Here is a 27,026-nt window from a genome sequence, read left to right on the forward strand (position 1 = left end):
ACGGAACCCTCGGGCGGTACCTGCCGTGTAATTTTTGTCAACCCAACGCGGTTTCCTTTACAGTTACCGAGGCTCCGGTTCGTGCCTTATCTGTCCCAGATTACCACCTAATGGTACCGCGATGGGTGCCCGCGGATGGGTTCGCCACCTTCAGGAATGTCGCGTGCCAATTTTTCCCAACTCTCATTGTCTAGGTCAGTGTTTGATTCAGAGTGAAATTCGTGACGTTTATGGGGTGCTTACGTTGAGGGCAATTTATGGAACGACTTGAAGGAATTTCGTGATTTAGAAATAGTGGCCCAGGGGGTCCATCGTTGCCCACGGGAAGTCTCCGCGTGTATTCGCTAATAACTTTGTCGATCCCGCTGTAAACTATTGAATCTGTCGCATAATCTTGTTATTTATGCCCCAAAGGGAATTTATTGGCTGGTATTAATAGATTTTTAGTTGATCCGGATTCCTGTGTCCAAAGTAGTATACTAATTCCTTGTCGGCTTCGCAGAGCAAATGAAGCCGTCCATCTATAGTAAAAACATCATTTCGATTTCATTTTATTGCGTATTGGCGATTATGCGAATTCATTTAAGCAGGTCGAGATTTAATGAATCCAATCAGTCTAGCATAAACTTTTTGATTTTAGAATGAAGTGAGGTCATGAAATATCTTTTACCATCTCAACAAAGAGCTCTCTCTTACCTACACTTAAATTGCCAATTCAAAAGGGTCAAAACCCCTTTCCTCTTTTCACCCGGTATCCCCTCACTCACTGAGACCGCCGGATTAGCATTTTTCGTGGGGGAGGAGGGGGCCATTTCGTCTCTTCATCTCGTGTTTTCTGTCTCCGGGTGTCTCTTCGGGACATTTTCATCCCGGCGGACCGATATACTTCTTTTCGCCCTTCGTGTAATTGAGTAGGCATTTCTGATGGCTTCGCGCCTCGCTGTTGTTTGCATTTTTTCCTCTAGACCCCTCACTCTCTGGGTCACCGCCTCCAATTCCTCTCCCCTTTACGTTGCGACGTCCTCTTTTGTGTATGGCTGCCCTTCGGTGTTTACTCCCTTATTCTTTGTGTTTTGACCTTCTCTGGCCTTTTCGATTTGTCTGGCATTTTTCAGTTTCTTCCTATCTTATTTGCCCCAAAACTCATGTTGCAATAAGTCGTTTCTCCGCGGTCTCACCGCCAGGCACTCCCGGTTTTACCCATTGCTCGTCCATCCTTGGGTCTTTTGCGCGTGTTCCCTTTCTCCCTCCTCTGGGGCTGCTCGCCCGCAATCAAGGGAGAAGACGTCCGGGTTCACCATGAAGAGGTGAGGAGATATCTTTGACCCCCATTTTTTTTTTGAGTAGCAAGTGAAGTGAATGCGTTGAGCACTAATCGAGGCCTTTGATGTTATTACTATTGCTCGACCCTCGAACGTGGGATTCACCCTGGGGGTACCCAGGGAATACCCACTAAACACCCTCCCCGATCTTCACCCCTATCCCATTCTGGAACTGCCGTCGGACGTTACTTCAGATGGGGAGTGATACATATGTTTTTTTCTGTTTCTCAGGATCTCCGCTTGATCCCCATCTTGAACTGACGTTATTAGGCGAGATACCTGCTTCTATCAAATTTCACAAAACCAATCTTTACAAAAATCGAATCCTTAGGCTTGACGAAGCCCTGCATATGTCCATTACTAGCATTTTCCCACTCCCCCTTGAGTGCCATCAGCTCGGGCGAACAACTCGCCATATCACTGCGGTTGATAAACTCATCGAAGCATTAATCAATGCTATTGACCTTCGATCATCTCAGGTCATTTCACCTAACTTCAGGCTTCCGGAAAGCGTATTCGCAGCTGACAAAAAACCATCAAAATCTTCCTTCTAATGACTGTGTTAAGCTAATAAGAGATCTGGGCGTCTTCCAATCGTGATATCAATTTCAGAGCCGACTTTTTTTACCAGAAGGTGAATGTATGTCACGAAGGTAACGCATTTTTGATTGACTTAATTCCAGGGTATTACATACGCATTAAAGAAAGTGTGAAAGAGAAATAAAGTTAATTCGATTTTGATTAAAAAGAGTGTGTGGATATATGATGAAGCCCGGACAGCACCACCGTCGATCTACCAGGCCTCACGTCTCGTACTGAAGCTACTAAATTAGATTTTCTGAATAATTGTTTAGATATGTTACATGCAAATTTCTCTTTTGAATAATTGTATCATTATAAGGTGTGGGTGCGCAGGAAACTCTCTTAATGACCGACGTCCATCTAAGGTGATATGGAATTCGCTCATTCAGTTCATTAGAGCAGGAATCTGTCTACCAGTTCTCACTTAGTTTTCAGATAAACATTAAGTCGCATTTTTCAAGGTGTGGGCCAGGAGAATATCGAAATGTTAATAATTGTCATTTAAGATCTAGGGCATGACGGCTATGGCAATTTAAACGAAATACGTGACCAAATCGAAGTATACTGCTTCGATTCGGTTTAATTGTCTAGTTTTCGGGTCTCAAGCCAAATTGTACAACTTTCGAGAAGGATGAATTGACGATAATAGGAGAAGAATGGTTCGTTTGGTGGATGGGCCTTAATGCGGCCAGAGCTGCGCTTTCAGACTGGAAACCTTCGAGTCCCAACGAGAGGAAATCAATTCTTATATGTTTACAACACAATTTACATGATAATTACCGATGATGCAAATGTGTGAATTCAACCAGTTACTTACTTATTTCTCTCCTTTCATGTGGGAGAGTCATATTTTATGACCTCTATTATGCATGTGTGCATTCAGGTCAGCCTGAGTTTGCCCAGGCTTGCTTAGAGACTTCTTAGGTAGGTCAGGTGTCAGGTTTGAAGATGAATGGAATAGTTGCAGGAAAAATCTGAGAAGATTAATTGACTCGGGAACCCCGATCGTCGGGGTGCTCGAGTTACTTGAAAGCAGAGCTGGAGTGAGGCATAAAATCGTAGCAGGTCTTCTTCTCTTCGTCCTTCTTAGTCTTCTTAGGTCAGGTTTCTTAGATCGGTTAAGCCTGCTCAGGTCACATTAAGTCGCCAAAAAGCATCCGTGTTGGTTAAGTTCTCAGGAATTTCACGGCGGAAGTTAATAAAAGAATTCCTCAATTCGGGTCAAGCTGCCTTAGTCCGAATTAATTAATTAATAATTACGGCAAATTGATTGGCATGGTATTTGTGTATGTTTTAAGGCCTCTCAGAGGGTAACCGCTCATCGTAACAACATGCCGCTCACCGTCACAATATTTTTTCAGCAGATTTCTTTCTTCAGTATCTTAACGATTTCGGCAGTTTCTCTCGTTTTAATGCCCTCAAGTAAATTTATTTTCCATATTTCATAAACTGTTCCCAAAGATGAGTGCATCCTCTATCGGTTTTTCGTCCATTCCCTCGTTTAATAATGACACTTGTTGGATTTTATTGCCTCAGCCATCAAAAATTGTAATTTCCCGTGAGGTTAGGATTCAGTTGTTGCCTCCGCGCAGCGCCCCCATCGGCAAACGAGATAGGCAATATTACGCCCGCTAGCGCCCCGTTGTACGTTACCTTTCAATTTTAACGGTTGAAACGAACCTTTTCAAGTATTGTTCGCGATTTAGCACATAAAAAAAACCCTATAGGTGCAACATGCAGCTCCGTATGCGGTTGGGCGGGTCAAAGGGCGTCCTAATCTCGCGCGAAACCAAAGCGAAACCGCCGCTAGAGGGCGTCACGCGCGCGATCTCCGACCAGGATTAGCGGCAGCAAAAGGTGCTAACTCGGTACTCGTTCCATGGCTAATTCCTGCCGATTGTGCGAGAATTATTATTCTCGCCTTTATGTTATTGCTGAATAATGAGGGGAAAACGTCGCCGAACCACGCCCAGGAGATCGATAAATAAGTGCCCGGTACCACCGGTGGAAAAACTGGGCGCACGATGTGCATCAGCCGAGTGACATTAAATGATGATGTCACCTTTAGATCGCATTAGTACCGACATAAATTTAAACGTAATTACTTTGACATAACTGAGAGATAGCTTCCGATATCGCATTCGATGACACCGGAATATGGGAGTTTTTGCGCGGCCTTGCGGCTGGTGATTGCTCAATCCCAGAGGTAATTCACCCTCTCTGGCCTGTATGCACCACTAATTGGGAGGGCACTACAAAGTGGCACCCCAAGTTCATCGGGGTGGCTGATGCAGAACATCATCACCATCTAAGAGTGACCGCCGGTGGTCAGTGCAAAAGCTCTCTTATGATTATTAAAGCTCAGAGTAAAAAAGCGAGGGCAGTAATTATTAAATAAAAAGTGAAACATTTTGACCTGAAATCAGAACTGAGCGGAAATCGTGTGAACAACAACTTATTTCTAGTCATATGTCGATCCAACAGAAACCCCCGTCAACGGTCTTTATGCGTCTTGATAAATCCTCGAAATATGTGTTTGTTGACAAATAATAAGTACAGAAACGAAACCGGTGACCTTGTATCAAAAAAGGAGCGAAATATTCCGCAAATAATTACCAATCAAATCCTTCACGGTTTTTCTAAATTCGCCTCAGAGTTTCCTGCCTAATCAATTAGCAATTTTTGCAACTCGGTTGCGAAAAGCCCCCCACCAATCAAAACTCTCGATTAATAACAACAATGCGATAATGAAATGGAAAAATATATGCTAATGCTTTTCCTCTCTGTATCGCTGTTTATAATTCACACTTCTTTGTTTTCTCAGCAATGAATCATATTATAAGTGTTATATAAACAGGCTAGATTTTGTGATCTGACTGCGAGTAGCTGCGGGATAACAGACCCATTGTTAGCTTGAGAAAGACCTTCTATCTTGGGTTATTGTAAGACCTGGTCAAGCATCGTTCAGAGATCGACATGGAAAACATCCTTTTTGTCAATCTTAGGTAGGAAACATAGCTCACGCAGGGCTTGCATGGTAGGTTCCACGTCTTTTCTACCTCTAGGCCTCTTTCACGCTTTCTTCTCTTTCATCCATGGCCATATTTTCTTAACAGAGGGATAGGTCGCAATAGACCAATAAGGTGGCCCGCGAAATCACCAGTCCTAGATCCATGTGTTTTTTGTCTGTGGGCTTAAATGGAAAGTTTGGTGGTTACAACTGAAATTAAGACAGTGACAGAGTTGCGTAAACGGATTGAAAGTGCCGCAGAAATAATTCGCGAAAAAAAGGGTCAAAGTATACTAAAAAATCCCCAAAAAATCTCACCAAAATGGGATACCCTGAGTATTTTACATATTATGCTTTGCGCGAAAATGTTCTTATACAAAAAAAACATTTTTTCACTTTTATCGGTCCGATCTAATTGGCAGGAGCTTCAATTCTAAGATTCACGTAAGTTTCAGAGCCCCAGCAATTCAATTTGAGTTTGCCCATCTGCTCCATGAATTGGCCAAAAAGCTAAAAAATTGTTCTTATTTCCCTCACGAAAAAACGTGTTTTTTTACTAAACTGTTTTGGCGAAAATCCTCCGATAAACGTACATTTCCAAGCGTCTGCACCTGCAAATTCTCGTCTTATTAATTCGCGAGGCCACGGCAGCCAGGCATTTTCAGAATTATAAAACAGATTAATTTCGGAAATTTATTAGGTGACTGCAGGTATGCGCAGAATGCCGATATTAAACAATTATACGAATAAATATTATTATTGGGCCATAACTCTTAGGCGAGCCGTTGATAAAGACGGCAAAAAGATTAATTCCTGAGCATTGGGGCATTATTGAATTTTAATGCAAATCTCGATCGGTACTAAATTAATTTAGCTAGGAAATCAACGCTGACATTAAGACTTAGACACCGTTCGCGACTTGCTTTCGTGCTATTTATTCATCTGATCGTGACAAAGACTTGGTCCTGTACAGGTTTAAGGTTATCGTCAATTGTGGTAGAAGCTCCCTAACGCTGCTCCCCATCTATCTAAATAAAACCGATCTTAGGCAAAATTTGCCTATTAAACACCGCTTGTCATTATTTAGCCCGTACTAATGTATAATTTTCTCATTAAATCCGTATTATAAATAATCATACAGTAGTGGTGAACGCGGAATAAGGTTAATCATCTACCGGTGCTATTACGTTTATTTTGTTTTACCACGCATGTTCGGGCTTAAAATAGCGGCTGCACGATTTACTTTCCAAGTTTTTTGGCGTGACTATCTGGTTCAGCAAAAACACGGTCCAGAGCTTCAAGAGGAATGCGAAAAATAAATTTCCAAGAAGCGCCAAGAAAAAAGTTAAACTGCGGAAAGTGACAACATAAGAGAAATCTTATAGAAACCCAAAACTCCACTTTGTAGAGCCCAGTAACGCATTTTTCACGTAAGTTCCTATGCCAAAAGCACATAAGTGCCAGAAAATAAATTTTACAAAGGAGATAAAAATCTTTTGAGAGCTCGCAAAAACTTCTTATGGGTCTGTGCGGTCTATGGTCTATCTACGCAGCAGCAACTCAGCCATATAAGTTGGGGTTCAAAGGAGGTTCTAAACTTGCTTAAAAACGACATGAAGGTCACCAATGCTGGACAAATGAAGACTCCAAAACTGAAGTAGAAAACTGCTGGAGTTTCTGAAAAAAATCTTATAATGCTTGGAAATCCAGGACATGCTCTAATCAGGAGCTTTCTTCTGTAGAACATCCACAAAGTGCTGCAGCTATTTCAGATAATTTTGCCATTTCCTGCAGATTTGAACCTGATATTCAGTGCCTGAAATCCAAGGAATGTCGATCAATTAATTAACATTAATTAGTTGAGTAAGTATATGGTAGAATTCCATTCGAGAAGGACCTTTGGCGGTTTCACTGAAAGGATATTTATGACACTCCATCAGCAACCAAGCAGTTGCTCAATTAAGATGTAAGCTGCAAAAGCACCTGCAAATGGAAAAAACCGGACCCATTTCCTCTCATGGTCTCCATCTTTACTATCAAGAAAACTGCTCTCCACATCGTTGAAGAAACATGGATGCTCTGCTTCTCTTCTTGCATGCCTTGAAAACAAGTTTCAGCCTGCTTTTGGTTCGGATTATGCGGATTAACTTGAGAGACCTATTTCTGATTTTTCATACCTTAGAAGATGCTTTCAACCACAGTTTGGAATTGGTCCATGAAGACCAAATTTCTTCTCTCCTATCATACTTAACCTGCGTTGATCCTGTATTTTCCATAGCCTTAATCTTGAGAAACATGGACGTTTAACTTCCCTTTTTTGATATCGTGAAAGCAAGTTTCACTTGATCAACATTGACCCTGTATCCAGTACAAAGAAGCTGAGGAAAAGGAATTGGCTGTTACGTACAATCATTTCTTACTTCCTGAGTGAGCTCAGAAACGACCTTCAGGTCTTTTCCTTGAAGTCCAAACTCGGTAAAGGATGTTCCTTATTTCCAATCCTCTTTCTCCTTTTCTTGACTTGTAAAAAGCGTCAATTTATTTTAGGCATATCCCAGGTCCTCTTTAACTTGTGAATTTGAATCGTAGCAGTAGACCATCGGCAGGATTCGGTAACGGGAATTTGATAATCTTCCTACACTTTTCTTCTTAATTTCAAGACTGCAAATTACAAGATTTTAACCTTCATAAATCCATTATAATCTTTACCTCTTTTGCGCCCGACAAAAGTATGTCTATGTCAAGTGCGCGTCCCAACAAAAGTGAATTTTCTCGCGCACTTGATTAACATGGAAAAAACAATGGCTTTTCTTATTAGTATGTGGGAAAACTTTTGCTTTTATACAGACGCAGGTTTATTAAAAAAATTCCGCACAGTCCGGCCTTAGCCTTAAAGTTTATTTCTCAGGACAACAATAGGCCTTATTAGACGGGAGTTATGGTTGGGCCGGTGCAAGCATTCAGTGCTTTGCCTGAAGATACTTCAAGGGATGATAAATCGCTTCAAAATGTGCAAAAATACATATGTACTTTGGCTCATAAATTAAATTAAACCCAAAGGGTGTATTAATGGCAGGACCACACAAGATGAGCAGCTATCGCAGTTCCTCAAGACTTTCAAGGATCGTTTAATTTGTCTCATATTATGGGTGATTTATTTTGGTTAAAAATCGCTTCTCTGGAGTAAAATTTGGTTTGTTTCAAGTATAGAAGTCTGATTTTAAAGAGTGTCGTTGGACAAAATGACAATGTATGAGGACGGTAAAATATCGGAAGCTATAAAACAGGGCATTTCACGCATGTGTGATTCCGACAGCCTTTTTGTAACCATAAGTTACGGTGTTATAGTCTCGTGTCAGCGCGGCCTTTTTGAATATCCATGCAGATTTGTTACGTTACAGGGTGTAGCTCCTGTAAATTTCGCTTATTTATGTCATTCGTCTCACCTGGTCGCATAAATAGATGTCTTTGACCGCATTATACTTGAGGACGATCCGTATTATCGGTCAGGTCACGGTCAGACCGCGACTTGACCGCATGCGCTAATCAAGAGAAGAGGAGAGTTTCAATATTTGGCCTGACCAATAATGTGACTTCGATCCCAGGACCTAAACCCTGGACATTATTATTCTCGACAATAAATAATTTATCACGTTTCCATCTAACTACACATGTTTGATCACGGAGAAATTTTTTTTTGTTATTTCCTTCATTTTCTTGTATTTTATACAGCAAGTCTTATTCGTGTTTTGTATAATTGTTACCGTCTTATTCTGTTTTTTTTCTGTTTAGTTTTTGTTCAATCCAGTTTCTTCTCCTCTTCCTTTTAATTTCATGTTCATTCAAACAACTTATTAAATAAAGATGTATTGCCCTTAGTCACTCCATTTCCCCCTTTACTTGTATTTGGTACCGGCCTTATGGGGGGAGGCGAGGTTAGGCGACGGTCCCGGCCGGCAGATCAGGAAGGGGGGCCGACTTTCCTGGTGGGCGATTTTCTTTGAGGGCAGGGGGCCAGTGACTAAAAATTTCGTCCAAAGCTGCTTGCTTATAGTGCTTGTTTATGTTTAATGTTTGTTCAATATATAAGCGCAAATTTTATCTTTTTTTTAAGTTTTAGCTATTTTTTCGTTCGCACTGTCTCGACATGTCGTTCGGAGACTATTTTTATAGTTTCAGTCAGTTTTACTTTACTTAGTTGCTGTAACTTATACCTCGGAACTTTATGTGGGTTTACTCTCACATGTAATGTAGCAAGTGCATTGAAAATTATCGATAAATTTTGCAAAAATTATCGACAAATTTGGGGTGAAGAAAACTGCACCTAGTGCACTCAAGCTTTCTTCAATGTTGCTGCTTCGCTCCTTCTGCCGCGCTTCTTTCAGCTTCGCTTCAGTTTCAGCTTAGGGCACGTCCTCGCCTTATCCATTGGATGGACCAAGTGGACGGTGGAAATCTATTTTCCATTTTTAAGATTTCTTTCTTTTTTTTGTTTAAGTTGCGCCCTTGATATATCTGAACACTTTGCCAGTCCCTGTATATACATAATTAGACGGGATGCCTAAAGGAACTTAAACGAGGTGCTCGGATAGAAATAAAATTATACTGTCACTGCTCAGAAAAAAGGAAATAAAACGTAATTTTAAATATCAAAAAACCGCTGGCATAGAAGGGAAATTCCGCAAGTATGTAGGACAAAATCGATGCGTGTCGGCTCGCACTTGATTAAGCGCGTATATAATTATCTCACTCGGAAATCAAAGAAAAATCAAAAGCAAGTATTAATAATAGTGTTCGAAACAGATCAATTTATCGATATCTCATAATACGTACGGGCACTCCGTAGCTATTTGTTTATTTATTTGTTTATTTATTAACACGCCCGCAAGCTATGGCATGGAACTGGACATATGCGAGATTTCAATATCTTTGCGCCTTTAAGGACCAAATTGTCAACGAGCTAATTGCACCAGACACGAGAAAGTTTGTATGAGCAGAGACGAGCAAAAACCCACAGGAAATTATGCATAAGCTGCAAGAATATAAAGCAGGAGTCAGGAGGGACCTGCTGCAGGAAAGATTGATATTGTAATCTGCTTAGTAAAAATTGCCCCGGCCCTGAATGTGTACATATTATCATACTATAAAGAGGCGTCACAGGGTGATGTATAACCCTAGAATTTTACAACAGACCAGAGAAATATTCCTTACGAGTCTCGGAGAGGGCCTCCCCGAAAATCATTTTCTTTTGCTTTCCCAAAGGTGTTCGTGATGGGAAATTTAGTCTTAGGGGAGGAAAAATGCAGGGATTAGTTGTTTAAATCAGATTGTGTTGACTATTTTGGTCGATTGTAAACGGGGAGCACATTATAAAATAAGACCGGTCCCGGCAAGGAATCAAGGAAAAGCTACACACCGTGAAATATGGAAAACATCCTCGAGCTAAAGCGCCAGCTCTGAAGCTGTATTTAAATATACGTCCTTTTTGGTGTAGTTTTGGAGTTGGTACTCGTAAATTCTTTTATTTATTGCACATATGAAGTATTTTTATGAACAATCATGCAAAGAAGGCGTTTGGGCCCTTGTATTAGGTCTTCATCACATTCACATGCCGAAAGCTGGATTTATCCCGATCCAAGACGGTGCTTGTCCTCAAAAATCCATTCCATCCAATCACAAAATAAAGAAGATAAATTCAAATGAAATCCACGGAAATACTCGGAAATCGCAAAAAACCTTCAAAATTTGACCACCTTCGCCCTTCATGCCCGGAATTCTTGAATTCCTAAGGAGACAATAGTGTTTGCGAATGAGGTCAAAAATTGAAAGAAATTCATTCACCAGATATTAAAAATTCGACAAGTTCATAAAATCTTTGTGGGTTTTCCATTAATTTTTGAAGACCCTCAATAATGTTTTTCCAAAACTCCAGGGGCGAGGTATCTAGAGGTCAGACGGGGTCCATACCAGTCCACTCAACAGAAAAATGGCACCTCAAAAAGTAGGATATTTTTCTGAAAACTTCCGAAGAGGGGGAGGTACCTATTTTTTATTAGTTCTAAAATTTTGAATTTCGATATCTCGGGAACGCGTGGAACAGTTACCTTAAAAAATAACTCAAATTAATGGATTCATCCATTACCTTGGTGACTGTTGTAAGTATTTGTAAACAAAGTTGCAAAGTTCTTTTGGTTTCTAAGATACAAGGTCGAATTGGTACCTATTTTTACGATATTGATAGTGCCTTCAAGACCTCAAATCTAATTTTTTTTTAACTAAGTTAATTCCAAAATATCCAGAAAAACACCACCCGTTTCGATTTTTTAATGCAACACCCCGTATATAGTTCAATTTCAAAAAATGCCCCTAAATAACGCTCCTCAGGCGGAATTTCCTTAATCGCAACCCTTAAATGGGACACCAAGCATCATACGTCATACAATGAATTATTGGTAGTAGTAAATATCTCCAAAACAGTTTTAGCATCATAATTACCTATATGCCTCAACAATGGCAAATGCAAATTGGGCTCGGACTAGATTTATCGACGGCACAAATGCACTCACTTCCCCACTAAAGCGGCTAATACGATGAAAATTTGAATTTCGTGGGGATCAATTTTAATACGAGTTTGACATTTCCCTTAAAAGGGCAACGGGCCATAAATTATCAAAGGAAGGGCCACCGGAGCGTGAAGAGATGCTCTATTTTAGAGCGGGCGGGGGTGCCCGTGATATACTCCGTCCCGTCTAATTCTTGATTGAGGCTGATTTTTCATCGGACTTTTCGCCATTGTTGTCTATTAAGTTTTGAAAGACTTAGTAGTGTGAAATGAACGGCTAATGTGACCTCTTAACGTCTAATATAACCGCACGTTTTCCGTCCAACTTCCTGTTATAGATCATCTTTTCTTGTATTAAGAGCTTCCAAGTCCAATCATAGCTCTCTGTCATTTCGCATTTTCCTTTAGGTTTCTTCCATTTATCGAAGGAGTTTTTGCCATGCCATTCCAGTTATTTGCTCCTGCAGTTTCGCCCGGAACGTCGTTCTTCCTGCATCGAGCCAGTCCTAGTCGTCCATGAAATGTCCCAATGCAGGCAGGTTAAGGCACCCATGAAGCTTGCATGTTATAGAGGGTTTCATGTGCGAATGCAAAAACTCTTAATTCCTGACCGATTTGTACCAATCGCAATGCGAGGAGTATCAAATTAATAACTATTAGGGTTCGTGGAGATGCAAATTTCCAGGTCCCCGGTGGATTGAAGATCGTTAATAGGAGAATGAACCTCTGTGGCAGTCATTACCTCGGTAAATCCGAGCTGTCTCCTTCCATTAGCAGAGACGATTCCCTAAAAACTTCCCCGTCAAAATCGTCAGTAAATAAGAGGGCAATCATCGAGCGTAATTTGATTAAGTAATCAAGTGGATTCGAACGTGTTGGTCCGTCCATATGGTGCGTATGGTTCAATGGGCTCAAAAATATCGAATTGTGACCTTCTGGAGGGTCGGCAATGCACAATAAGGGGACAGATTTCGTTCGATCAACTTAATAATAGAAAATTACTCCCCGTTGGATTCGATAATAAACGAAATGAGTTTGTTTTAGTCGTGGTACGTTTTTGTCGCCTTCCCCCCCTTTTCGGACTTCGCGCCTGAGAAAGTCACACACCGATATCAATTACAGCCGGAGTTTCAAGAGTATCGTAATTACAATTGCGAAAATATAGGAAAAGAAATCTGAAACGTTATGGGAACGAAGCCCTTCATCCATGAATGGTATGTTTGTCTGTCTCGCTCCCTCAGCCATAGATTTTTCCGAAGGAATGTTCATTCATCAATTTAGTCGATAGAGTGTTTGTGATGGTGCAGAACGCCGTGAATGGCCCGTTTTTTCTGGTCTGGTGAAGTGTGAAACTGTGAGCAAGTGCACGTTGAGGAAGTCCTCGTTGATAGAGATCTTTGATTTTTCGACATAAACTGAAAATGGGAACAACATCCATCATTCCCTTATAGGAAAACGAGACCGAAAACGGCGAATCCACAAACGGGGACCGCAAATGTAGCCTTCAAACTGCATTAAACATGCGGTGCGCTCGCATTAGGCGGCGTACACATTAAACTAAGTGGCTCCGGATTCATTCCGCTTTGATCCTTTCACAAAGGACGAAATTATCCTGCCTCTGTTTCGCTTTATGTTTCTGCACAGCTCTATTACTGAGCATAGAGACGTCAGGTAGTAGCGCGTAGATATGGAGATTGAGACGAGTGCATGTGCACTATGCGAGCTTTCAATTGCAAGAGGTAAATAGAGTTGAGGTCTTTTGATGTAGTGAGACAGTTGAGGGGTTTGATAATAGAGAATCAGGTTTTGGAGCGAGAATTTGCCCTAAAGCCGCTAAAGATCTAAAACCAGACTTCGGTACTTTCCATTTTTAGATCCATTGAGATTTCAGTCGTATCGGCATGACTAATGTAGCCACTGAGGTTTTTCGAGGGAGTTCTTAGCTGTAGCTTCACGACTTAAGCTCGCTTCTGCTGAATCGAGCTCAGAAACAACTAATCTTACAACACAGAAAATCCTCATTTAATGAGAAAACATCACTTCCAACATGAATTTTCAATTAACGTGTGTCAGCACAGTACTTAAGCTTCCTTGAGAAATGACTTATCTATAGTTTTCAAAAACGTTCCTCTAGCCTTAAACCAAGGTTTTTGGTTTATGCAGAATGGCGCTTCTAGTTTATATATGTAAGATACTTCTTGAATATGAATTCTCCACATCGATGAATCGTTCAGGGTGTTGAATCTTTGAGGCCTCCACGAAGTCCCGACTTAACCCCATAAGGCTTTTTTTGGATTATTTTAAGTATGACTTTCCGCGCTTGACAGCTAACAACTATTACAGCACATACGGAATGGTAAACTACTGCTTCCAGCTTGCAAATATATACGGTATCAATAGTCTTATTTATTTTTCTCGACAACGGTCAATCGTCCGAAAAATTCTCAAGTGAACATATTTCGTCGGAGTTAAAGGGGTAATTCAGGAGATTTTTTGTTTTTCCGAAAAAGAACTGAAATACCGTTTTTTCTTCGGAAATATTCAGTGGTAATGTTAATATGCGCGCTTCTGTGGAGTTAAAAACACCTTCTTCATTGTAAAATATGCGCATTGCACAGCTAAATCTGTAACTAAATACTTTCAAAAATCAATAAATGTGTACGTTTTTCAATAAAATTTTAACTGTACCACTGCCACGATGGTGCTAAGGACCGTGGTTTATCAGAACTTCCCATCTCAGTAATACAGCTTGAAAATTCAAAAATTGCGCTTACTATACTGATGAAAATGAGATCTAAGCAACTTTAGTAAGAGAACAATTTCCACAGAAGCGCAGAAATAAAGGCAGATCATTGGTCGATTTCTTGGTGCGTTGGTCCTTGGGAAGTTAGACCTTAAGGAGGTACTGCCTCAAACTATCATACGAATTGGCAAAAAAAATCAAAGACGAATGATGTTCCTTTCTTAGTTCTCCCAAGTATCATTTGCACCCTTCAAAGATTATCTCAAAATTAAAAACAATCTCCTCCATAATCTCACCAATCCTTTAGGCTGTAAACCCAACCAAAACACCTCTGGCACTCCATCTATATACACATTCCGCAGCATCCAAACACGATCTAAATTCTTCCTTCTCTGTTGTGCACAGGGTGCCGCGGACGCCACCGACGCCTCTCGGGGAGCGTCCGCCCCACCCTTGCGCTCTCATTGGCCAATCTGACGCAAGTCCCCCGTTTAACAACGTTAGATTTTGGAACTCACCTAATGCTCGACTTTACTGCTCCGATTAGAGTCTAGACATACGTTTGAATGAGCACTGCACATGCCCAAAAGTGAGATGAGGAAAAAGGATTGTTTTTGGAGTTTTAAGTGCTCTTTGAGGGTGCATTAATTGAGTTTGATTTTAAGGTAAAAATGTTTATGATGTAAATTGAAATTAAAAACGAGGATGGAGCTGTATTTTTTTTGTAGAGGCAGCGCAGATGAACCGGTGTTTAGACACCTTTCAGCTTCATTGCCCTCTAGGGGCTTTGTCATCCTTGATTTCATGCATTGATACGTTCACCCCTCCCCTAGTTGACTGCGATATTCTTAATTTAAAAAAAAGGTGAAACGTTGTTTCATACCTCACACACTTCTCTTCCGCAATAAAGACTATCGAAGAAAAACACGACCTTGAATTTCCACACGTCCGCACGATGGACACCGATAAAACAAAATCCAAACATCAACCCCTCATCGAAGCGGTCGTTCTCTCTTTGGCTCACGGAGGAATCCCTGCTGCTGTCCTTGTCTAGTGGGGCAATCCCGTAACCTTAAAACGTAAAATCTCCATGGCATGCCGTCCACAGAATGTTAAGTTCGCAACCGCTGTGACATCCCAAAGCGTTGTGGCCCCGCCCATCCCGAAAAGCGAGGCCAGAGTCCCGATTTCGGTCAGTTCCTGTGCAAAACGCGTCCGTAATCCCGGGAAACGCGTCCCGGATTTTGACCGCGCCGTTCGGGATTTGAGCCCGCTTTCCCGTGTTTTCCGGAAAATTCGTGAATTTTCGAAAGTTCTGTTTATTTGGTGGTTTATCGCTGTTTGGTGCACTCTTTTTACCATTTTAATAGTGTTACGAAAATAAATGATGGAGGTATAGGAGGTCATTTTTCACTATTTTTAAGCGTGGTGTTTTCTATTTTCGGAGCAAATTTGCGGGCACGTTCCTTAGGTCAAAATAAGAAAAAAGTGTCTACGACATATATTCAGAATAGCTTAATTCCCGACATATGCGGTGTTAAAAAAATCCTGTGTTTTCGAAAAAGTTATTTAGAGGAAAATTGGGTTCAGTGATTAATTTGATTTTTTTGTATTGTATTAAGTTCGTTGAGTGAGGCGTAAAAATTTGAATTTGAATTTTAATCTCGAAAACAAAATGAAACGCGAAAAAAAAACGTGGAATAGAAAAATCGTATTTTTAGTTGCTGCATTTGAAATAATTATAAGAAATCTATTTTCTTTTATGTTTTTTCTTCAAAATTCTATCAAACCAACCTTGTGTGTACACGTCTGAAATTCATGCGTGAGCCTTCTGCCTAGATTTCTAGAAGACACATTATAATATTTTTATTAAACGGTGAAAATTCTAATTCAATCTCTCTAAAAATATGTAAAAAGCAATAAAAAATGATTTTTCTTTTTATACTTTCACCCCCTGTATTAGGTTATTACAGATATATGTTTATGCGATTTTTTTCTATTTTAACACACTTCTTAAATTTGATCCGCATGTTTAGGAAACACCCTGTATATTTGTGAGGACAGGATTATCTGAGCTGGATTTGGCAAATAGAGGTGTCTAAATTCCTTTCTCTCCCCCTTTTGGCTTAGAAGAAGGCTAAATTTAGATATCAGACCCCAGTTAAAATGTTCTTAGTTCTCAGGCCTGCTGCTACTGTAGGGTGTCCCATTTAAAAATCAAAAGTTAGGGTCACTTTCAGCTAAACTAGGAATAACATTGCTGCCAAAATTATCTAGCGTAATTTGTAATGTTGTCTTGTATAAGTGGCTTAAAGATAAAATTTTTCATTGAAATTGCAAAGAAATGTTATTTTCTATGGTCACTAGGTCATTATAGTTAATCATTATAACTTTCCAGATAAGGAATTTTGGGGTGACTCGGGGGTATTTTTGCGAGTCAGAATATGGGAATTTGAAGAGAAAAAAAGTTCCCTTATTTATATATATTATTAGCTTTAGGAGTTCCCAGAAAAATGTTACCTTTTTAAGGGAACCCCAAAAATTAGATATTTTGATTTTAGATAGAGATGGAGGATTTGGGATATAAAACGGGAAAAAACCACGGAGTTGGTGGTAGACCATAAACGTCGCACATTGATAGATAACATAGATAACAGATTAATTTATCTAAGACATGCCTCTGGTATTTCAGACTGCTCAGATTTTCAACTTCACTGTAAAAGTTCGATTTCCAGGCAAATTGCCCTCCTATAGATAAACAAACACACAAACAGCGACAAAACACTGAGTTTTTGCTCCCCTCATCTAGGTCTCATAAACAGTACATCACAACCATATACCAAGTGTATGTTGAAAAACAGACATGTGCATAAACCAAAAACTCAAGTGCCAACTCCGAATAATCCAGAAACCGAAGTATGTGATCCATCAAATGAGTGTAACTGAAGACCCTGTGTTCAGTCGTTCAGTAAACTGATTCGAATTTTATTGGACTGCAAAGAACGAAACTAAAGCAAACTGGAGTCCACGTTAGCCGCCGGGTTACTGCTGAGAAGTGGATCCGCTATGGATCTCACCAATCCCTACCGGTACAGCCAGAACATGATGGAGTACTATACTTGTAAGTAGGTAACCTGTTGCTTGGTTTAATCTGAAGATAATTAAATCGTGAGAAATTCGGCATTTCGATGCAGTATTCTATGGCGACAAAGTAACCTTAACTAACCCGAAATAACCTTCTTCGGCGGGTCAGGGAGTGTGAGGCTCCCGTGAAAGCCAACCCCTTAATACATCCAATCCCTCTCTTCCCGGAACCGCAGCAATGTATTACTTCGCCCACTGTATCATTGAGCTCCCTTCCTATACGTCTGTATTACTTCTTATTTTTTCCTATGTGTGATTTTTTTCCATTTTTCCTCCGATTCCTACATACAGGCGCCAATTTTTCTTAGGTAATCACCTTTCTTTATGTTTCGGCAGCACTTCTCCTCCTATTCTCAAATTTCTAAGAGTATAAATATATCCCAAACACTCCACATCCTGTGGTTGCATGAGTTAGAAACTTCTCTACACTTCACGGTGTTCCATTTCTCCATTAGTTACAGTAACCTGTACGCCTATTTATCTATGTTACGCTTTCTGAAGGATTTTTCTCTCTTCCATCAGCAGGTCCATGGGCAGTAAACCTGCATGCTACACAAAGTATAAGACTGTGTGCCCTTTTGCAGGTTCGGTCATCCACAAGTCTTAGCTTAAACGATCCCCCAAATATTTTACGGAATTTTGGCTTTTCACTGGTGTTCCTCCGATTTCAACTGTCAGTCCGTTTAACGTTTTTTCCCCAGCTAGAATCCCCATTTGAGTCTAGACCAATTTTCTCCAGCTTTCTATTCATTGACTATCTGAACCGACCTTTTTTTTTAAGTGTGAGCTAGCTCGAAGCTGACCACATAGTGTCGGATTGGTATGTCCATCCAGGGTCACCAACTGGCTACACTCCTTCCCTCGCTTCATCCTAACAATTCCTTCCAGACCCTCATAAGCATTACTTCAGGAGAGGGGTGAACAAGGATCATTGGCCCATCCGATTTTCTCGATTTTCCTCCAACTTTTCTCTTCTTTGCTCCTCCTTCTCCTTGCTCTCCATGACTTCATCCACCATTATCGTTATCGATTTTTGCAGCATTTTTGATCCTTTATTAAAATCTCCGCAATATTGTTCTTCGTCAGTAGGACGTTGCACATCAATTCCGCCTGCATTCTCTCTTTCGCAAACTTTGAACAGACGAAAATTGTACGTTCAGGGTCGTCTACTTGGGCGCAGTACCAGCACATGTTGTTTTCTGCTTTCTTTATTCTATGTAAATGCGTTGCAACGATTCCATGTCCACAGATTGCCTGCGCAACGTACTGGTTCACCGAACCGGACTTAACCTGGGCTAACCTGAGCTGACCCGAACTAGCCTGAATTAACCTGAACTAACCTGATGATGACACCTCTAATAACCGAATAATAAAATGCGTATTAAACCTTGGTATGAGGTAGCTGTATTGCATAATATTTCCAATAGCCAACCACTCAGGTAAAACCCATGAAACATCACGCTGATGCTCTAGAACTAAATAGCAAACAAACAGATGCAGTTGTCCGAAGAAGAAAGCCTTCATTCATCTTAAGTCCATTCATTTCTCCCGATTTACTGCTCGGTTGGTTCTGAAAGCCTGGTCAGAACCCATTTAGAATTCAGCAATGCCGATTTATGAGCTTTGAAAAGTCAATTTAAAAGACACCCGGTCTATTCTTATGAGGTTTGATATATTGCTCTCGAATTCATAGAGCTCTGAAAATTATATGTTCCCGGATAAATCACTGCACTAGCGATTTTTAAAATGCTATTAATTGTGCGCATCCGAACAAAACAAATAAATTGGCTTTTCCCTGAACATATTCGATATGCATTCGAAACGGGTAAAAGTAATTCATGGTCCGGCCTTAAACGCTAATTGCGACAAGTTCTATGGGCATTAAATCAGGTTTAAAGTACGGAAAATTGAATTTAAAGGGGCGATTCATGTAAATCTTCCCGCAACTCGGTTAGACCTTAATACTGGCTTGTAACACGCATCGAATACCAGTGCAGTTGCAGCGAATTTGTGAGAAAAATTGAAATTTGAAATTACACCGCGTTGTGCATTCGGCAGGATCGTGAATTTGTAAATTTGAATTAAATTCAATTAGATGGCCCCTTTTTAGTGGAAAAGAATTCAGAATACTGTCCTTTTTTGAGGCCACTCGATAAGAGGTATGGAAACCAATTTTGAATTTTCTGAAAGAAATTTAATAGGAACAACCTTATTTGGAATCGCTCTAGGTTTCCCCCTTCACAAGCCCCTAAAATTTTAATTGAAATATATTTCGGTTGCTCAACGACCTCCGAAGCAACATGCAAAGGTGGTAATTAAGTCGATTTGACTTATGCAAAAAGTTCAGGTGTTCTCCTGAAGGCCTAAATCCGGCGCTCTTAGGATAACCTAATACTTCAAACGGGCTCTTTATCCATCTCTGAAACACGGCACTTTCAGAATGTTCTGAGAGTTGGTGAAAGAACGTTGAAATTGGGAGAATCTTATCAAAAAACCATGAAAATATACCAGACAGTCTGAGCCCTCAGAAAAGGCACTTTCAAGCTCACAGAACATTATGCGAAAACTGACGATGACTCATGTAACCTTTCTCTAGCGCCTTGAACAGCTTATTTTTTAATGAATTTTACTGATTAACCCGAACTGACCCGAACCACTTTAAGCCCCCCAGCTAACCTAAACCACCCGAACCCAAACTAATCTAAACTAACCCGAATCGAGAATACTTTGAATTTCCTAAAGCAGTACAGATCAGCATCTGCGGGTACCACTTTGGAGCTTTCCTCGTCACACATTCCTCGCATAATACCATAGAACCATTAAAATTAACCGCGTGGTTCGACCCATTGCAATGGGGTCAGCTATGACTTAATATAACAAACGGCTCATTTGAAACTAAAGAAAGATATCGTTCCATGGGCGAGATACATATAGATTCACGAAAAGGTGTGCTTAATTGTTGCCCAGAGCCAACCGTAGCAGCTTTGCATGGGTGTATACATGGGTTCAATTGCCATTATGGGTTTCGCTATGAGCCCTGCGTTAACTGATTGATTTCGAGATATTTACGAGCCGATGCAGATTAGCTGTTGACTCTATTTCATACTTTCTCTCTGTGTGTAGCTTGATTGATATTCCTCCGTTAAAGAAAAAAATAGGCTTTATTGGCTTGCCATGGCCCTATATAATTTCCAGTATGTTAAATCGAGTCGTAAATTCGAAAATAATGAGCCTTCGAAGTACCCCAGGTACCACACACAAAATACGATACTGCGCTGCTTTATGCAATTCAGCGATTGGTTTCAGATAATTTACCACTCTTCAGCTACACTGAAGTCATATGTGCTCTTCCCGGCTGGTAATGGATGCCTAAAGGGTTGGGAAATCGTGGAAAGGGCCTTCCATTTATCATTCTCCATTGTGCGATGTCATGGACGTTGCGGGCAAGCCAATTAGGGCCATCTAATTAATTGAGATTCCCGAGGGCTAATTCAATTTAATTCCGGGAAATGGATAAATAAAAACGCGTGTACACAAATCGGGGTTGTCGGCGGGCACTTTGAACCCCCGCATGGGAGTGTTTTAGATCTGCCGATTGAGGTGATAAAAATCGGGACATGTGTCTGTTAAGTGGCCCTATTTGAGCGGGTGTATTCCACTGATAAGTGGGATTATATTTGTATTAGGGTGTAATGTTTCCGCTTTATCTATGTGTGACAGGTGGTCATCTTGTAAATCCGGCCTTAATGAAATTCCTTACTTCGTTTTTATGGCGAATCGAAGGGGGGGGAGAGACGGAACTTCCCTCCTCACACATAACCATAAAAAGCTACTAAAACTCAGGATGTTACAATTATTTTTTTTTTCGAAAGACGCTTTATCACTGGCAGCCAACCGACGCACGATGACAGGCCACGTGAGTGGCACGTGCCCATTGAAGACTCAGTCTTTTCGGGGGTGTTCTGCGGTGGTCTGATACATTTATGAACGAAAACGTCGAACCGTATTTATGCTCATTTTCATGCTGAAAGATGACTCTAATGTGAAGTTAAGCAAGAGCACACGTTCTCCGTCCATAAAGTCGTAGCATTAAATCGCTTTTTAATTATACGTTGACAAGAAAGTGTATTAACTAAGAGACTGCGACATCCGCCATTATTTATTTTCCTTTCACATTTCTGTTTGTGTGCATGTATGTACTTATATCCGTTTTGCCGTCTTTTTTTACTCACCGATAAAGTAGGTAAGACCATATTGTTGATTAAAGCCGATGTTACGAAAATTGTCCATAACCCAAATGATCTGGGACCGTATAACAACCGTTTTTAGCATTTTTACGAGGGTTCATTAAAAACGTATTATGACCGAAAAGGACCGTTATTAACCTTTTTATTACCAGCCGTAACCTCACAATTTCCTATTTGTTCCAGGTCACGGTGGGGTGAACCAATTGGGAGGAGTGTTCGTCAACGGGCGGCCTCTTCCAGACGTCGTCCGGCAACGCATAGTCGAGCTGGCCCACAACGGAGTCCGGCCCTGTGATATTTCAAGGCAGCTTCGGGTGTCTCATGGCTGTGTTTCCAAAATCCTGTCCAGGTAAGACTTGACTCTCAAAAACCGCCTCTATTAACCCCTCGGTGATAAATTTAGAGGAGTTATGAAAGCCGTCATTGTGTTCCAACTTAAATATTTTTAGACAAAGTTGCATATGTGCGAGATGTGACACCCGTACAAAATATTGTTAAAGCGACAGCCGCCTTTTGATCTGGCTCTGGATGGAGGGTCGTCAAGAATATTTAAATTTTTATGTAGCTTAAGAAAACCTTTATGCATAAGCCCGCAAACGATTTTTCGAGTGCTCCCAGATTATTTTCTCCTGCCCATCGTCTTCACGAGATACCGATCATATATGCATCCAATTAAATGAATATTAAAATGCTAGTGAGCCCCTACCTTAAAAAGGCCAGATGACTCATATTACCTTCCATATGGGGTTTAAATTCAAGGAGAAAATCACGTATAAATGTTAGTGCCTCCTTCCTTGTCACTATCGCTGCCACAGTATGTTTCTCTCCCTTACGGAAATTACCGCCATTTCCAGAAATATCTTCGTCGTACTCCCCATCTTGCGTTCCACTTTCTTCTCCCTCATTCTCGCTATCCATAACGTGTTCCCCTTTCTTACGAAAACTGCCATCTCCAAACATATCTTCTTATTCCATCTCTTTATTAACTCCCGATTCGCTATCATCACCATCATCATCCGAAGTCTTATACAGTAAACTGAGGAGAGGCCTGTCTACAGTTTGAGAGGCCGCCAAAGTGCTTTCAGGGTTACTGATTTCGCTCAATTTGTCAAAACCCTCGTCGCCATTAGAGCTCTCCATATTTAAAGGTGCAGTTGCTTCAGGTTTGAGGTGAAACCGAAAGGGCTCCTCATCATGGAAATACACTATTCACGTGCCGTATTAAAGGGATTAAACCGATAGATGACAGATTCGCCGCCTCATTATGAACCATTATTCCAACACAGGCCGAAATTGGTCTTATTTCTGCCCTATTTACTCTCGAAATTATCGCGTCTAAACCCTGGATCATCTCTCTTCAAAATTATCCATTATCCACATTCGCTCAATTTTGATGTGAATTGTCAAAAGCTGCCTATTTCCGAAGCACTCGGTCTATTACTGGGAAAATTGATGTCGATAAACAGCAATCCCCTGAAAGCTTTCATTTTTATTAGACTGGAATCGTTTTAATGCGCCCTTTGAGGGTTGACGAAAGGGCGGCCACGTGCCGTGAAAAAAGTACACAGCAAATGCATAAGTGCGGATTTAGATGATGACCGAACTATGGGAGAGACATATGAGAATGTACATTAGAGGAATTTTGAATGAATAATCTCCCTGGGCTACACACTGGTTGGCTCGGGCAAATACAAATGAAGTTTTCTATTACTGTGTGGGGTATAAAGGTAAAGTTTCCGAAAACACTATCAATTTCCATGACAATTCAGAATCGGACGTGCCTTTCGGGGGCCCAATTAAAACTTGCTCAGAGAACGAGAATCATAGAGCACTGAACTAATTTAAACTCGTCGATCGCATTGTCAATCTACAATCTGCTGCTTAATTTGATTGTAAACAGATATTGTTGTCGAAGATAGCATCTCTCGTTCGACTATTTTTTTGGCCGATCTAATTAACCAAGTTGATGGATTAAAAGGTGAACGATCGAAAAGAATTCGCGATTGTTCTCGTTGGAGAAACGGGAAACAGCCCCCCTTGGAAGTGACTTAATCTAATCAGCTCATCCCCGTCATCACACAAAACCATAACTCGAAGCCGCAAATTAATAAAGCGATCCGCCTCCCGCTCATAAACATTAACGGGAGAGAATATGAATTCGTCACGGGAGTGAATCCAGAGCCGCACCGCTTCCACCCTTAACTCGATCAAATGTTTTCAAAATAATTCGATTATTGTGCCGCGTATTAGCCGAAATGATATCACAAAGGGGTTGTTCTGATGCACCTCTCAAGGGGAAGATGGAGTGCGTCCCTGCGGACGGAGGGGAGGCTGAAAGCCTCTTGGACAGGGACGGATTCAGACAGGAAGTAAGTGAGCAACCGCGTTATATAAATGTACTAATTTTCCGCAGAGAATATGGGAAATGTGGAAAATATTCCTAAAAACTTACCGAATTTCTCAATAATTCGTTACCAATAAGGAAATTCATCGACCAGACATTCTCGCCTGAGTCTTTAAAACTACGCATACCGGTTAATTCTCCTTTGGTTTATGAGGTATCAGCTCTCGGAGGCAATCTCTCAAATGGAAAATCTAAAGAAACCGAAGCTCTGAAATCACAGCACTTGGAGGAGCATACCAGCTGAGTCGGAGCCATTTGATACCCACCCGTTGGATCTCCGCAAATCTCCTAGATACTCTTCGAGTAACCAACATCAGCTGCATTCTTCTTGGATGGCACATGAGCCCCTGGATCTTGGCGGCTCGATTATATTGAATTCCACCAGCAGTATGCAGTGTCGCATCAAACTCAGCACCCAAGATCTCTGTGACGGTTAGCTGCATAAGAATCATGAATCAATATGTATAACAATTAATTTTGGATTTTGGGGTTAACAGACGACAACTGACCTGATCAACAAACCTCATCTATTTAGATATCAGTGCCTAGAAAATTTCTAGATGAGGGAGGAAATTTTCCAGTTGTGAGCCCTGACTCCTTAAGTTGTCGAAGAAAGGTTTCAAATCGCTTGACACAAAAGAAAAACAGCACATAAAAATTTCGGGATTACGTTGCGTTTTGAGAAAATGGCGGAAAAGGTTTCTTCTTTTTAAATTACTTTAAACCCAAGAGAATTCTACTAATTAACTTACTATATTTTGCCTCTTCTGCATTTTAACTCATATTAATCCTTCTCACTAATTTGCCCTATCTGTTCAATTTTCTTTAACAATCGTTTGAAAAATTGGCCTCAAACTCAACAAAATCGAAAGTGTTTGCTGCCTTTTTCGCTTTTCCATACATCCGACTGATTCCGCTGACTTTTCCTTAAAGTCTATCCCGGAACCGCGGTCCCCTCCCCCACTTCACGCCGCTCCTACCCTTACTTTTCATCCCCCGGATCCGGCATGGCGCACTAACAGGATCACACGACCTGCTGGTAATATTTTCCCGGTTTTTTTAGTGCAGCAGCTTGGAAGATGGGGAGAGGCACTGTGCAATGGAAAGTTCTTTCCTTTATTTCCATTAAATCTTTTAACTGTGGAAGGAGGTTTGCGTAAGAAAGGTTGACGAACTTAAGCAGTTAATACAGGTGAAATGATGCAGTTTCACTGTCGCTTGCGAGGCTGGCAATATAAAGGAGGTTGGCAATAATTTGGCGTTATGCGGTAGTGTCCCGGCACATGGAAAGCTCACTCGAGGTATTTGTCATATTTTTCTGACTAAGGGGACAAAAAACGAACCTATGTCCCGGCATTGTGGCTTTTTTAATGTAGTTCCGGTCCTGGGGCGCTGGAGAGTGGATTCGCCGCTCTTTTATTTGGAAAAATAGAATAAGGAAAAAATAAATCAAGCAAAAAGGGGGCGACAGAGCACAGATAAAACCTCCTAAATGGGTTTCCAAGCTCTGAGTATCAGCAAATTTTTAACTGAAATGTATCGTTGGAAAAAACATGAATTGTTCAAGGCAAAATTAAATTCTCGAGTTTCCTCCTTGAATTTCTAGTTCGTCTCTTCTTTAACACTGATCTCCTGGGTGGCACCCCAAGAGATCACTTTTAGATTGCACATATAATGCATCTAGATTTACTCTATATTTTACTGACCTCCTGGGTGCCTTGAACGAATCTTCAAATATGTAATAGATGGAACCTTTCCTGTTTCAGGTATTACGAGACTGGCAGCTTCAAAGCCGGCGTCATAGGAGGCTCAAAACCTAAAGTGGCCACTCCACCAGTGGTGGACGCCATAGCCAACTACAAAAGGGAAAACCCCACGATGTTTGCCTGGGAAATCCGAGACCGACTGTTAGCCGAAGGGATCTGCTCGCAGGACAACGTGCCCAGCGTATCTTCAATTAACAGGTAAGAGCATAATGTAGGTGAGTCCTTGCTAATGGTACAGAGACCCGAAATGAAATTACCATCATTTCCCAATCGGCCTGACTGTGTATGTGTGCACCGCCCCTAAGAGAGTCCCCGGGGACGCAAATATGTTAGCATTGAAAAGGGGCGGTGGAATGTTAGTAATACGATATTGTAGAGCCGCTTTTTGAGAGCAATTGAATTCGTAATTGACAATTTTATTACCGTAATGGTAGTGCGCATATGGTCTGAACGTGTCGAGTACGCCAACGGTAATTGCGCCATCAGCGGCCTCTTTATAAACAAAACGCAAACTCTCAAACTAATAAGTTTCATTGCAAATTGGATTACCGGCATTCGGAGCCTCTAATTCGGCTGGAGAAAGCTTTTACAGTCGGCCAATGCAAGGCTTGTGGGAGTTCCAGTTTTGATCACTTCCTCTGGCTATAAACTTCCAAGTATATTATCTACTTGCGGGCTTAATGAAGACATTTCCTGTCTCTTATATCGCCAAAAGTTGTAAAGGCGAGGTTCGTGTTGAGAAATAAGTTTGGTCCACTGTGGCAAAAGACTTTTAAGCAGCTCGCTCTGCAGGGGCGCATTGTCTTGCAAATTACCGAAGCTTTGAGGTACTTTCCAAGTTTGTACACTCACAAATTTTAATGGACATCCCTTTGCGTGACAAATTCCAAAATTCGCCAATTTCCATCGCCATTGTTCCTAAATGACTTTTAAACGAAGTGCTATTCCATGCGACACGTGGCCCAACGACGACCAGCCACGTGTCCAGTGTTTATCCCACAGCCAGACCGCTTTTTAATTCCGCGAATTTTCATGGGACTTTATCCATGCCTCGGAATGTTTCACATAACGTCTTCCCTCCGACGGGCCCTCATATTTCGCCCGATCGACGGAGCGCGATCCCGAAGGGCGATATCGGCCCTTTGCGTCGGCAATGATTTGGATTAGTCGGCTCGACGGAATTGTCAAACAATTTACTTTAAGTGGTCCTCCAAGGGCCCGACCGGGACCTGTTATTCTACCCTTA

At 41.1% G+C, this 27,026-nt stretch overlaps 2 protein-coding genes across 5 annotated transcripts in view; both read left to right on the forward strand.

Annotated features, from left to right (window-relative positions):
• The window catches only part of LOC136415369 (maternal embryonic leucine zipper kinase-like), a 101,017-nt gene extending 87,834 nt beyond the window's left edge, over positions 1–13,183 (forward strand). Inside the window, exon 11 of the mRNA XM_066399921.1 lies at positions 13,170–13,183. The gene's annotated coding sequence lies outside the window, so the exon portion shown is untranslated. The remainder of the gene's footprint in view (positions 1–13,169) is intronic.
• The window catches only part of LOC136415372 (paired box protein Pax-2a-like), an 81,437-nt gene that overhangs the window by 37,169 nt on the left and 17,242 nt on the right, over positions 1–27,026 (forward strand). For 3 of the 4 annotated variants that reach the window (XM_066399926.1, XM_066399929.1, XM_066399927.1), the window contains exons 4-5: positions 21,794–21,959; positions 25,760–25,978. In XM_066399926.1, coding sequence (XP_066256023.1) covers positions 21,794–21,959; positions 25,760–25,978 — 385 coding nt within the window. The remainder of the gene's footprint in view (positions 1–21,793; positions 21,960–25,759; positions 25,979–27,026) is intronic. The other variant, XM_066399928.1, reaches the window with a different exon arrangement.

This window comes from Euwallacea similis, chromosome 20 (assembly GCF_039881205.1).
Source record: "Euwallacea similis isolate ESF13 chromosome 20, ESF131.1, whole genome shotgun sequence".
NCBI lineage: Eukaryota > Metazoa > Arthropoda > Insecta > Coleoptera > Curculionidae > Euwallacea > Euwallacea similis.